The sequence below is a fragment of the Neltuma alba genome, unplaced genomic scaffold (genome assembly GCF_004799145.2).
Source record: "Neltuma alba isolate B1F8T4 unplaced genomic scaffold, ASM479914v2 tig00007095_pilon, whole genome shotgun sequence".
NCBI classification, from domain to species: domain Eukaryota; kingdom Viridiplantae; phylum Streptophyta; class Magnoliopsida; order Fabales; family Fabaceae; genus Neltuma; species Neltuma alba.
Window position 1 is genome coordinate 16,615 of NW_021634666.1, and position 15,218 is coordinate 31,832.

At 36.8% G+C, this 15,218-nt stretch overlaps 1 protein-coding gene and 1 pseudogene across 1 annotated transcript; one reads left to right on the plus strand and one right to left on the minus strand.

Moving 5' to 3' along the window:
- The first annotated feature begins 1,771 nt into the window (after positions 1-1,771).
- On the plus strand, positions 1,772-6,117 carry LOC114751768 (formin-like protein 3). The gene is made up of 3 exons (XM_028940438.1): positions 1,772-2,010; positions 4,103-4,393; positions 4,598-6,117. Exons 1-3 carry the CDS (start codon positions 1,858-1,860, stop codon positions 5,759-5,761), a joined length of 1,608 nt encoding a protein of 535 aa, XP_028796271.1. The 5' UTR covers positions 1,772-1,857; the 3' UTR covers positions 5,762-6,117.
- A 3,874-nt stretch (positions 6,118-9,991) lies between these two features.
- On the minus strand, positions 9,992-14,658 carry LOC114751769 (mannan endo-1,4-beta-mannosidase 2-like; annotated as a pseudogene).
- Positions 14,659-15,218: the final 560 nt, after the last annotated feature.

The window sequence follows — 15,218 nt, forward strand, 5'->3', positions numbered from 1 at the left end:
ATATTGAAGAACATGGAATGTGATCAATAATTTTTTTCTAGTCTGTAAACTGATTTGGCCAGGTAATCAACCACAGTGTCACTCAACAAAGAAGTAATCTAGTTTTATCAACAAGATCTTTAAAAAGATATGTTGAAGCACATCACCCACGTAACAAGTTAATAGCCTTAATATAATCGGAACAAACAAAAATAGATCTATAATTTCTAGACTAGCATTTGCCACTTTTCTTTTTAATTAGTTTCTGGCCCCACTTGTTTGAAAAAAATCGATAAAAACTGCATGTTTTGAAACCTTATTAGTTAAAGAAAACCTGAACTTTATTAGTGTAATTCTTTTTTTGACATGTGTTACATGTATGTAAATATTTTTTGTTTTGAAAATTTTTATACACGTTTGATTATAGACTGCATCTAGTTGAAAAAAGGCTGCACTAGTTAAAAATGAGTTGCACCACTTTGTTTTAGCCAGTAAAATTTCTAAATATGTATTTTTGATCAGTTTTTCCTAGTTATTCGTTTTGGTTAATAGTCCCAATAGTTTGATCTAAACAGTTTTGTGAATTATTTTCAATGTTAATAAAACTGAATTGATGATTAAACCGTTTGTTGCATTGTGTTTACAATGTAATGATTAAATCAAGATTTAAATTTAATCAAACCGATTATAAATAAAATTACATATTTTAAATAATATATGTTTTAAAATAAATAATTATTAATAAAAATGAATATTTAAAATTGAAAAAGAAGAAGCTGGTCAAAAAAAAATTGAAAAAGAAAGAAAGTATACACTCATTTTATAATGTCGAGGATCAAATAAATTAACTTATAGAAACATAATGACCAATAATTCCGATGGGGCCATATTTACTTATTTAGGAATCGGATCACCATTTAACCTGTCGTTGTCAAATCTTTGTCATATTTTCAACAACATACCGTCATGCCCCCAGTTTCAGGGTTCTACACCTTCAACAAAATAACTCACATAACCATTTAAAAAAAAAAAAAAAGGCACACAAAGAAATGTATTCCCACCAATAGGGATTGGGTCTAGCGAAAGGGGCTAGTGTCTATAACATATGGAACTAAGATTCGAATCCCTGTTGAGAAAAGTACCCGCATTTAATACCTGACAGTGTTTCGAATATAATTGCCTCTGATAGGAAAATACCTATATTTCAGTAAAAAAAAAAAACAAGAGTAAAAGTAGGGGGAAGTAGATTAAAATTTTAGATATAAGAATGTAACCTATACATAAGATTAATCCTATTTCAAAAAATGCAACTTAAATATAAGACTGGGGGAGTGTTAAGCTAATTTTTTTTAATTCAACTTGGAATATCTATTGTCAGTAATAATATTAGTCTTTTCAACTTTTCAAAAGAGTTTTAGCAGTGACTATGAGATCCTCTCTATATTTATTACCAGAAATGAAACTAATTTATTATAAAAAATATATGCTGAATGAATATGTAGAAAATGTCGATGTGTAACTATACATTTCTAGGGCATAATAAGCTGTGCAATTCAAGCATGTGGAGGGGGAGAGAAAAAAATCTGAGCCACACCAACTCAACAAGGGCTACCTCATCTTGGAGGCATGGTCGGTCACTCGGTCCTCATCCTTATCTTTCTCTCTAAGCCAAAGCGTGCTCTCTATATAAAAATGAATTATTTTTCTAATTTCTTTTCCTCTAACTTTCTTAAATATATGCGAAACTTGGTTTGGCATAGAAGCACGGAGGCCAAAGCATTAAAGCAATCCCTCTCTCTAAATTACCCAGATTTCTCGTCTTAAAGGTTCGATCTTTTGTTGACGACTATCTCTCCTGCATCGCGAAGCTATTCAGCTATGGCGTCTGGATCGTCGGGTCGCGGTAACTCCGCCTCCAAAGGGTTTGATTTTGCGTCTGATGACATCCTCTGCTCATACGAGGACTATGGCGCCCACGATTCTTCTAATTCCAATCACAGTGATCCGGTCATTAGCGCCAATTCTACCAAGGTATGTATCGATGGGCTTTCTGGGTCGATTTAGGGGTTGACTTTCTGTTATCTTTCCATCTCGGGGAATTTCCGAATTTGGCCGCGATTCTTTGCTCGGAATAAGTTATTAGGGTTTAGGAAATTTGACATCCTTTTAGCGAATAATTTGGTGTCGCGGAAATAAGTTATTTGATCTTGTTATCTTTCTTGTAATTTTTGCCCTTCCCCTGTCGTTGATAGATTCTTGCGAATTTGTTTCGTCAACCTTTATTCTTCTGCTGATTACTGGGCTCTATTGGTTTCTAGGAATACGTAAAAATAGCAGAAATCTGAAGCGACTTGGGATTTTTATTATCATGTAGACGATTTACTCGGAAATGAGCCGAATCATTGTCTAGTATTGTCTGACTGGACTTCTTTTTTTATGGCGGGGAAAGAAAAGGGCGGCATTATTAACGCTGCATTTTTTTGATAAATCTATGTGATGAATCAAAATCTATTATCTATTTGGCTTTCCACTATAGTTAGCGTTATTATTGGCCCGAAGTTCTATTTAGTGAACTAGCTTCGCCAGAATAAGCGTCGACATGCATAGAGCTATAAATTCTGTGTGATATGTCTATCAGCACCTGCTAAGCTAGTTTGTAAGTGTGTCTCCAGCCCAATGAAAGGGAAAACATCAAGTGACCGTGGGTTAAAAAAGATGTAAATGAATGTGAGGTAACAATAATTGAGAAGGAAAAGGACCAGGGAGTTATGATTGGAGGGACAGAATACTAGGAAGCACTTTCTCGTGGAATCCCCCCTTGCATATTTGTCTCCCCATTTATTGTTGTCTGATGGATAGCCGACAGTTATATGCCTAAATAAGTATCCCAGGTGCATCAAGCCAAAAAAAGACAAGAAGAAAATAAAAAATAAAAGTTGAAGTCATTCGGCTGCTACTGGAAGGATTCCCCTGATACATGGCTCCTGGCTATACCCAATATGATGTAACTTGGATCGAAAATTCACTTAGATCTTTTTGGATGTGGTTGAAAATTCTGCTGCACCACTCATCTGAATCTGCAACTCGATTCAGATTTCCATCTGCGTTCTATTTCAACATTTGTTTTGTTTCCCAACTTCTATTTTCTTTTCAACATTGATTTCCATTTTATTCTGAGTTTCTTCTTCTTTGTTGCCTTGACTAAAAGGTTCATTTCAACTCTTTCCTTTGTGTCCTGTACACCTCCCCCCCCCCCCCCCCAAAAAAAGAGGAAAAAAAAGAGACAAAATGAGTATGATTAGAATGAGATTTCATATGCCCTTGCTATCAAGGTTGCTTGGAGATGAAATTGCATTCCCTCTTGCCATTGCTTCTCTTTTTTTAAAAAAAAATATTAAGGATGTATCATCGAAGTATCATTTGTTATAGCTGTGTCCTCTTATCTTTAGCATAGTGTGTTTCTGTGTTATATAGATCAAATACCATGGCCTGCGCCTCATCAACTAGCCACTTGCTAATTTATCTCAACCAATGAAGCTGTATGGATGCATGCTTTATATCTTTTGGGACTCTCCCGGGGGCTCTTACATTTGTGACTTTAATTTCATATTTGTTACTCGTTGATTGATTAATTCTCACAAAACTTGAAAGTTTAGTTTCTTCTTGGGTTTCTTGGATTTGGCTGAATGCGGATATGATTATGAACATTGATCTTGGAATTTGCATTACATCAAGTTAAAATGTTGGGGGGCCATTATATGGTGAAAGTTAAGGGTTATAAACACTGTATCTCTGGGAAGAATGATGATAACATGCTTATTTTAGTTGTCTAGAGAAGGTTCTCCTTTTCATCAAGGGCCGTCATTCGTTAATAGCATATTGTTTAGACCAAGAAACACCACGAAGTTACCAAGTCTCATAGTTCTAAAATGGTTGTTTATATTGGATAACAAGTTCTCTAGTTTACCTAGAAATATTTTGCTGATTTCAATATGAAATTTTGGCCAATCTTATCCATATTGCTGTTCATGTGCAAATGTATGGTTTGAGGATTTTGCATTAAATTTACCTTGTATCAACTATTCAGTAATTTTAAATTGAGTCCTTGAAATCTTTCTTTCAGCCGGATTTCCACAAAACAAGGATGACAAGGACATCAATGTTTCCTTCTACTGCCTATAGCACGCCAGAGGATTCTTTAAGTCAAGATGTGATTGCCACAGTAGAGAAGAGCATGAAAAAATACGCTGACAATCTCATGCGGTTTCTTGAGGGAATTAGTTCAAGGCTATCACAGTTGGAGTTATATTGCTACAATCTTGACAAATCAATTGGAGAAATGCGAACTGATTTAAATCGTAGCAATGGAGAGGCAGAGACCAAGCTTAAATGTCTTGACAAACACCTTCAAGAAGTAAGTGACATCTTTAATAGATAGTATCTTTAGTACCAGTCGATTTGCTTGACAATTTTTTATAGGTTAAACTAAAAATCAGTCTTCTTAATAGATAAATAGTAGGGACTTAACGTTCTTATCACCTTTGGTATTTTGATTTGTTAGCCTCTTTCACGTGTTTTTATTCTTATTTTTCTGATTTTCTGATTGGTGTTTATGTAGGTCCACAGGTCTGTACAAATTTTAAGAGACAAGCAAGAGCTGGCTGACACTCAGAAAGAACTAGCCAAGCTTCAACTTGTTCAGAAAGAATCATCGTCCTCGAGCCATACACAGTCCAACGAGGAGAGATCTTCCCCTTCTGCCACAGATCCTAAGAAAACTGATAATGCATCTGACACTCACAATCAGCAGTTAGCTCTTGCCCTACCCCATCAAGTTGCTCCCCAGCCGCAGCCTATGGCACCCCACTCTCAAGCTCCAGCACCAAATGTTACCCAAGCTACACAGCAACCTCCATATTACATGACCCCCACCCCGGTACCCAATCCACAAGCTGTTGCTCAGCTTCCCCAAAACCAGTATTTGCCTTCTGATCCACAGTATCGGTCGAGCCAACTACCTTCTCAAGTAACTCAGACCCCACCTGTTCCACAGTATCCTCCTCAGTATCAGCAACCACCACCTCCAGCTCCGCAACCACAGCAGCAGCAGCAGCAGCAGCAATGGCCTCAGCAGGTGCAGCCTCCGCAGGCCCCCTCCATGCAACCTCAAATGAGGCCACCCTCTTCAGTTTATCCTTCTTACCCTCCGAGCCAAGCTACGAATCAATCTCCCCCAGAAACACTGCCCAACAGCATGCCAATGCAAATGTCCTATTCAGGGATTCCACCACCTGGATCTAGCCGTGCTGACAGCATGCCCTATGGATATGGTGGTGGTAGAACTGTCCCACAGCAACCTCCTCCCCAGCAAATGAAGGGCTCATTTCCAGCACCACCAGGCGATGCATATGGAAGCACTGGGACCCACCCTGCACTTCCTCCTGCTACTGGATACATGATGTATGATGGCGAGGGAGGAAGAACACATCCATCCCCACCTCCTCATTATGCTCAATCTGGTTATCCTCCAGCAAGTGCTTCCCTTCAGAACGCCACTGGTCACAATCTCATGGTCCGGGGTCCTAGCCCATCACAATTCGTTCGCAACCATCCCTACAATGAACTGATAGAGAAACTGGTGAGCATGGGATTTAGAGGCGATCATGTGGCAAGCGTGATTCAGAGGATGGAGGAGACCGGGCAGCCTATAGATTTTAACTCAGTGCTTGACCGGTTGAACCTTCATGGCTCTGTTGTACCTCAGAGAGGATGGTCAGGATGAAGCTGTTTGTATTCTGGGACGCCCCGCTTGAACGATGCTTAGATGTTGGGGAGGGTGTTCTTGTCAAATCTCAGAGACTATAACCATTGCGCTTTTTATTATGCATGGAATAAAAATTTGTGTAATGTCTATCGTATGTAAAATGTATGAGGATTATATATGCCTGGGGCCTTCTTTACTTGTTATCGATCATTAACAGTCAAATATTTGGCTGCCATCTATATCGATGCAGATTTGGATTGGATTCAACGAGAGGTGGTTTTAGTGAGAGGCGATAAGAGTTTATCATTCATCCATTTCAAGCTCACAGATAATCATAGTCATTTGTTCTTTTATTCTGTTGAGTGTTTAGCAAGTTTAAGGAAATGTGTTTTTTTTTTTTTTGTTGAGTTCTGTAATTATTTTCAACTCTAGTATTGTGAAATCATATAATCTTGCTGAATTCAAATTTGTTAACTCAATAATTCAGAAAATTTGTAAGATGAAGTTTGTATTAGCATGTTACAAAGTTGGTCTGTCGAAAATGACGGGATGAGAACATCGATTACGATTTTACTAGTCATACTTGTTTTTATTGGTAAAGTGGTATAACATATTATTTTTCAAGTGCATATGATTAACAGTCATAGTATCTTAATTTTATTTATGATTAACAGTTAATGTTGCTGTTTTAACAGAAGGTAAAATTATTACAATTTTAAATTTCAGAAGTAAATTTATATCCCAAAAAAACTTCTGGTTACTCTGTATTTTTAAATGAAAATTTGAGATAAATTTGTATTTTAACCCGTTATTAATTATTCAAGGTTTGATCGTGATTACCGGTAGCACCTTTCCGTGTATGATTGGACGCAGCTTCCAATTCTTCATGTCCAAACGATCATATTTATGTTCACAAAATCATTCTATTATTTTTTAAGTGAAAATTATGCTATTATTACTATATAATTGTCGATCCTCGATGCGAAGATCGGCGTTGCCTTCCGATATATTTTTGCCCAGTTTAGATGAGATTCCTTTTTCTTCACTTCATGACATGTGAATTGCGTCTCTTCGTGTATCACCAATCACCATTAATGGCCCTACTTGTGAATTCCGCTTCTTTCTCACGTGGGCATCAGCATTCATAAATTTAACATATTTCCTTAAAATTAAGGAAAACTCTTCAACCTTATCGAACGGTATGAAGTACTCATTTAGTTGGTATAAGATTTTTTTTTGGTATCTTTTTATTCTGGATAATTTTATTTAAGACATTGTTAGATACTAAATATAAATATTTCTCTCAATAAAAATTTAAATTTAGTTTATCATGTTGTGTATGGCATGTGATTTTAAATGCCCTCCATCATGCCATGGTGTGAGTTTTTTTTTCCCCCACCTCTTGCATTGTTTGAGGTATTCATTTAAAAATTTGACGATAAATTCAAATAAATTAATATCAGTATATGATAATAAAAGCAGTAACTCAATAAAATGTATTGGGTTAAGATACCTTCACCACCCTCAAAATATTTCCTCAAATACATCTAATACCCTAAAATATGTTGTGGTGCATCCAGCACACTTAAGCTTTTTTTTTTTTTTCGCCTTAGTGCTGGATGCACCGAAAAATATTTTTGGATATTGAGCATACTGAAAAATTATTTTAAGGTGTTGGATGCACCAAAAAAGTTTTAAGGTGCTACACACACGTTAAAAAAATATTTAAGATACTGAATGCACTCACAAAATATTTTAAGGTATTGGATGTACCCGAGAAATACTTTGGGATGCTTAAGTGCACCTTAACCCAATAATATTTCTTGTATGCTGTAGCTAGAAGGATTAGAATTTGGCATCTTGATTTGTACGCTTTAGTTTTTTTTTTTTTAAACTCAATCTAAGTCATTTTGAATTTGAAACTAGTTTTTGTTGGGTCCCCAGCATTAAAAATTTGTCATTTTAACAGATGTGTTTCCCAAAATTTAAACATATATTTTTCTCCTTATGAAAATGAATCGCTTACTGTCTCGAGGGCTTGTTGGTTGATTTGGTATGCTTTATTTATTTAAAAGAATTTTTTATTATTAATATACAAATGCCCAAATATGGAAATCGCATTTTACAAGACAAAAAAGTCTCAAAGTCATACCTTGAGCGTTGAGATTGAGACCATCCAAAATGCTAATTATTTCAGTAAAATGCAAACCTAACAGTAAATATTTTGGTACTACGCCACCATTGTTTGAAAATGGTTTTTTTTTTTAAAAAAAAAAAGTCTAGTTCATATTAATATTGAATCATGGGTTCATTGATATTTATCAATTCTTTACCCTTATTTTTCTCATTCTCCTAATCTCCCTCTATTTCATATCATTTCGCTTTGGGGTCTTCAACGTCCAGGTAAATAGCTTTTAGACTGGGATAAAATGACATGAAAGAGGTTGAGAATAGCAATATTTCAATTTCACACACTTAAAAAGACCAAAATCCTAGAAAAGAAAATGGTGTGTGATATAGTATTTTGCAAATATAGTCAAATGATTAAATATTTTTATACCATATTTTTTTAAAAAAAATATTAAACTTACCATTATCAGTATATTTTTTGTTATTGATTGTTCAATATTTGTCATTATGAGTTTATAACTTGTTAATAAATAATTTGTTTAATACTTATCATTCTCAGTTCATAACTTGTTAATAACCTTTTGATATGAAAAATATTTTTGTTATTTAACTATATTTGTAAAATATCAGATAAAACATCACTTTCTTTCTTAAGATTTTAACTTCTTATATGTCTGAATTGAAATATTATAATTTTTAACTTCTTTTCACCTCTTTTTTTTTTCTTTGCTCATTTTTAATTAACTTTTCCTGTATTATCATTATTATTGGATCCATAATATATAGGCTATAAACCCAGGCACCCCAAAGTCCAAAATCTCACAAAAAGGCGCCAAAGCCTCCCGCCAACAAGTTGGCTTCTCTGGTTCCCGGCCAAGGGTCCGACCCAGCCTCCCCCGTCCTCCACTGACGTCCAGTGCAGCGCTAGCCGGTGCCCATCACCGACTTCTTGATGTCGTCGGCGAACGAAGCTCACTGGTCAATTGGTGGTCCCCGCTTCAGTGTCTCACGCTTCAGGATAAAATTGATAACAACGGCAACAAGCTTCTTGCCGAGCGGGAGAGCCGAAGCCCTATGACGGAGGCTCGCTCTTGTTCTGGCGGATTAGAGAAGAACAATAGTGCAGTTTTAGTTTCCCCGCCTCCGGCACCGCTTGCTACCAAGCGACGGATACATGGCTTTCATGGACGATGATGGGGAAGGAACGGAGGCAGAGGAAATTGGAGCCGATAATCGTAGGCTCGTAGGAAGTTGGTGAAGAAGCTCTGGGACGATTTTGATAGGGTGGCTATGGAGAATGAGACAACCGATCTATCTGATACTGGAAACGAGGTGAAAATTGGGAAATTGACAAGCTATGATGATGATGCTACTGTTATGAAGGTGTCTGAAGAGATAAATAATTCGAAATATGAAGCAAAGAAGGCAAAGGCTCGAAAGAATAAGAAGGTTCAAGGTGAAAAGAATTCTGGTTCTGGCAATAATGGCGTTAGAACTTCCGCAATATTGGCAAAGCACGACTCCAACCAGCCTTGAATTTGATAATGGTGCTGCCCAATTTGTTCTTCTATCAGTATCTGGATTCGCAGAATTGATAATAGATAGGGCTCCTTTCTGTAGTTTTTCTTTTGTTTTTTCCTTGTTTTAGTTTGATAGAAATTATGGGCTCTCTTGATGTATGATAATCAGAGTGTTGAGAAGCTCGGCTTAAGTACTTGTGCGTGTGTGTATATATTGAATTTTCTGTTCGTTCGAAATTATCCGAGATCATATTGACCTGAAAACTTGAGAACTAATGAATTGTGGCCAGTCTGTTTTTGCCCAGAGAAAATGTCTTGTTTCGTTAATCGTCTGAAATTTCGTCAGCCCATCGGTGAATTTTTGATTCATTAATCCTTCGTCATGGTCTTCAAGAAGTCACATTTTATCTTTATGGATACTGCAGGATGAGGATTCAACTTAAGCTTAGAAGTCGGGTGCCTGTTTTCAAGAAGTTGAAAAAACATCTAATTCTTAAGGGGCTTTTTATCCAATTATCCTTATTTCGAGGAAAATTTACCCTCATGTTACATCATCTTTGGTCTCACAAAACAAGCTTCCAAATGAAAGGACTGCAAGTGCGACAAAATGCGGGCACTTTTGATAATTCTTCAAGCACAGCAAGCAGTAGGGTAAATCAGATTAAGGATTCACTTGTATGACTTCAAAAAGCAATCAGTTCAGTTCACCTAGACTAATCCTCGCAAATTTAGATTATTTTGAGGATGTTTTCACTGTTGCACAGTCTCTAATCTGCGCTGCAACACTATAATACCCTTGCAGTCACTTGATTGTGGCATTGGTGATATAACGAAAATCCATGATATAGTACAGAACTAACCATTTAGACCACTAACAGAACCAAACCACAAAAAAAAACCTAGATTCCATTCCCATTTTGATTCATTAAACCAAAAAAAAACTTGGAATTTCATCGAAGTTTCTTACATGCCTCTTTGAAATTCCTATCTTGTTGAGTCCATCCTGTAACTTTGGCCAATCTGCATGATTGTTCAAGGAATAGAGAATAAGTTGATGATCCTTTCCATGGGGTCATCCAGAAATCATCCTCAAACTCCTTCATTCCTTCAACCAGGAATTGCCACACTAAGGCGCCTGCTCCGGACCTGTTTTTCTTAGCAGATTTGTAGATTATGTCTAAAATTGCTCTGTACATCTTTTCACGGTCAGATACTGAAAAGTTCTTAATCAAGTCTGACCACCCATACTCAGAGAACAAAACAGGCTTCTTCAATTCTTTGTCGCCGTCTTCAATGTGTGAATTCATCCACTTGGTGACAAAATGCAGGTTCACTTCAAAGTCGTGCGTTTTTAACCTACAACAAGTACATATATATATGCACACGTATATAAGCTATCTCGAAATATCATTGGTAGCTTTTGGATGTATTTTTTTAAATATAAATTTGAAGGCAGGTTTCAACAGTACTTAGGCAACAAAATTCAGGTGAAATAGAGGATAGGTGAAAATTTCAAAGAAAGAGAGAAATTTAAAGCAGACTCCATCAGTGGCTGCCCTTCCTTCTGAATCTCTTTTGTCCAGTTTGCTTTCAACAAAAGATAAGTATTCTCTTTCTCGTGCTCAGAAACAGTGATATGCAATGGTTTAGTTTACCTTCCTTTCTTATCATTACTCAACATTTACTGTCCCTTTAACTACTTATTTTATTCAGACATAGAAGAGATATTTTTCATATATAACTTTTTTATTTGTCATCTTCAATCTTCACCCTTTCTTAAATATCAAATGGGCCCTTGATATTTTCCTTTTAAGAAAGGCAATATCAGCCAAGTAATCTATGGACTGCACTCAATGGTAAGCAAGGACTTCGACTCAATGCATTGCCTATCCAAAATTGCCTAATTCTATGATACTTCTTCCATTTTCCCATGACTAAAAGCAGATTCAAAAGTATAGATATGGCAATCATGCAATGCTTACCAATGGTCAGGATAGATATGAACAGAGGTGAAATCGATATTTGCAATCCCAGAATTGCGAATAAAATCAGATCCAAGTCTGGATGCCCACTCCTCTGGGTTGACAGTAGGGCCTTTTGGGTCATTAGGGCCATAAAATCCTTCAAGGCCAATAGTAACCAAATGGTTCCTGTCTATCAATTTGACAAAAGCAGACATTTCTTCAAGCCAGTCCTGCAATTTATGCCAAGTAATGGATACTCAGATATCCATGTTACAAGCAGTAAAGCCACCATCATTTTCTTTCCCTTCTCAGATTTAGAAGGGCTGAGACTTAAGAACACCTAATTTGTTTTCCTTGTTTGCTTTTACAAGCCTATGTGGATCCAGAAGAGCTAGCATCAGGTTACACTATGATTACTTTTAGAGTTAAAGCATCCAATCCATTTATATTTTTTGTCCGCTTACAAAGAATAATGAACAAAACTAAGAATCGCAGTGAGTATCAAGGAATCACTTGATGGAGTAAGAACTTTTGTATGGATGACGGGCTCAAGAGCTCGACATATTAGCATAATCCATCCCAAAACACAATTGAGGAAAGAAAAGTAGCACAGATTATATATATACATATTATATTAATCCCCTCAAGCAGGAACAAGCAACATGCAGCATGCACTGAGACATTACAACGAGAGGAAATTATTAAGTTTTAATTAATTTTGAACAAGTCAAAAGCATTGACAGCATACTTCTTAAATTTTCAGATGGATTGCGATGCTTGAAGAGAGCTTACTTGGAGAGTGTCACCTGAAGGATCAGTCATGCAACGAGGTTCATTAATTAATTCCCAACCTAATATGGTGGGATCACTTCTATATTCAACCCCAGTGATAGTATTCTTCCTTGTCAGAAGAGTCTGCAAAAGAATTTAGGGGAAGCTCAAGGTTTAACTAAGAACAGTCTCTCAAGGATACAAATACTCATCAAAAGTAATTATGTGCAGCACAAAAGCAAAGAGAAACAGTCATGCAATCATCATGAAGAGGATGGGAGTTGTGGGCAATTATATTTTAACCTAGGAGATTGTAAGATTTCAAGCTTCATTCATTAATTAACAGACACGATGACAGGTAACAGTGCATATTAAGGAAAAACCGAAAAGTAATAATGTATGCACGTCTTGTAATCACCATACAGCCGTTTGATCATAATTTTCACTGTTTGTTCTTTACCTAAAAATTGTTAAAATTGGAAGGTAGGTTGCTTGTAACCAAATTTATTTTAGATGAAGTCATGCATCTTTAACAACAACAAAAAAGTTTAGCTATCTCTAGAATCTGATATTTCACTAAGTTAGCATCAGGGAAATAATCTTATCCTTTGCCTCCAGACAGGGTTATAATGAATGATGATTCAGCCTGCCTCAGACACATGTAGTTGGTGCAATAGTAAAACAATTCTCATTCATGAAGCCATCACATGCAAACATGCCATCTAAATGTCCGTCTTCTACAAATTCTCAAGACAAAACGGTAGAGAAAGTTGGGGTAGTAATACAACGCTTAGGCTATCATAGAAGATATATCAATCTCTGCAGAACCACAAGAACATCCATGTAGGAATACCAGATATTGCTCTTTTAAATAAAAGCAACTACAAATGAGACAAAGAATAACTTGACACGAAGAAGATAACATCACAATACCTTGACATAATTCTTGAAATAACTGCGGATTGATGGATCATAAAAGAAAGAATCATTGGATGCGCTTAATCCTATCCCTTCTTCCCATGCCCATTTGACATACTGAGTCTTCCCACCATAGGCATGCAAGTTATTGACCAAGGCCAGGAGAAGCCGAATTCCTTGTTGCCTTGCTTCTGCTATGACATAATCCAAGGCCTGCCACCCAACCAATGCTCAACGTGTTTGAAACTTCTTTTTTTTTTTTTAATTTTATCAGAAAGGACAAAAGGGAATTTAGCACTAAACAGGACTGACGACACAGACTATATAAAACAAAATTTAAATGACGTATCTTCGAAAATCGGAAATGCAAGCACATATTTGTTTGCTTTCTAAAAACTTTTGATCTTGTCATTTCACCTCCTTGAAGACACATTTCTCGGAACAATTTCGTAGGAGACAGATGGATCGAGGAAAACTTTCTTTATGGGAAAAAAAGATGGAAAAGAAGTGACACAAGTCCAGCATATTTCATATTGAATCATTAAGCTAATGCACACAAATTCAGAGGCCAAAAACAAAGAAGAAAAAAAGGTTCGAAAGGATTTTTCAACATCATTCTCTGAAAAGTCTGACCAGAAGTGCATGGGGAGGCTACATGCTACCTTTTGTCTGCATTCGATCACGTATGACATATAATCACTCCAGGGAATATGTATCTCGTTAACAAACACAATATTCAGCTGTGGGGTTCAAGATTCATGACATATTTTATAAATTCCGTTGACCTTAGATAGTTCTTTGATCATATTTTGGGAAATCCAGACCCTGCCATGATGAATCACGACAATAATACGAAACAAGCATTATTACCATTATGAATTGCACAAGTAACTCAATTTCAGCTATGTAATATCAAAAGAACAACAATAACAACAGTAAGATCGAAGACAAACCAACGAGCAAGAACATTGAGTTACAATACCTGAAAAACTCGCTCATCAAATCGACCAGGGGAAATCTGGAGGGCATTGTAGTCGCCATCATTAAAGCCCAAGTCCTACAACAGTGAGACCCATCTTCGCACCAGCCTGAAGCATCTCACGAACCCTGGGTCTGGAAGATTCATCCACAGACTGAACATAAACCAGTAAGAGTTCCACCCATTGATGTAGAAAGGCCTGCCATCTAACATTAACTGAGTCCCATTTCTCTTCACAAAAAGACAAGGTTGGTTCTTCCCTAAACTAAACTCGGTCTCAGGTCTCCAAAAGACATGTATATGAAAAACCACACAGGAAGCAAACCGAGAATAGGGTAAAATAGACCATTTCCGGCCACCATTCTTCTGTATATACTGGACGGCGAAGACCAGCGAGATTGAGGAGATTGGAGAGATTCCCAGATACCCTTTTTGCTCTGCATTGGGGGGGGGGGGGACTCCAAAATCAGTCACACCAGAAGAAGAGATGATGATTAATTAATGAACCTCATAAGGACCAGATGTGAATAAGAATGTCCCTGAAACCTACCTGATTTGGGTACTTAGATCTGTCTGACAAGACCATCGAAGAAGTTGAAAGGCATTAACTTTGAGCTGCAAATTTCACTGGTTTTCTCTAATAAGAATGCATTTAGAGGGTGAACTGGGGAAGGCTTCCTCTATACATAGAAATAAGGGAGGCAGAGAATCACAAGCCTTCTTCTTCAAAAACTGTCACAAGAGAAAAGAGGAGGGAGAAAATATTATGAGGGTTGAGAAAAACAAAAGAAAATGATTGCGGTGAAACGTTTATATCAACCAGTTTGGTAATCAGATCTGGGATTACAAGCTATCCCAGCTTCCCCTTCCTTCCGTCTGTTTTTGTTAATATTCTCTAATCTCAAGAACAAATTTTGGACCCTCGGGCCCTGGCGCCTCGTTGAATCTTTTTACCAAATTAAGGCAATGCAACGTTTCAGTAAATTAACCAAGAGAAAAAAGCAAGAAAATCTCACTCTGTCGAGATTCTGATTAGAGTGAGTTTTTTAAGCTTATAAAGCAATATTCTGCTAATTTGATATTTCAGAGCAAGCTTTTAGATTTGCAGACACGATCACATTCCAAAGCTTCTCTCACGTGGAGCCCACTTCACCAACGTTTGGACTATCTACATGTGTTGGTATCACTGTACA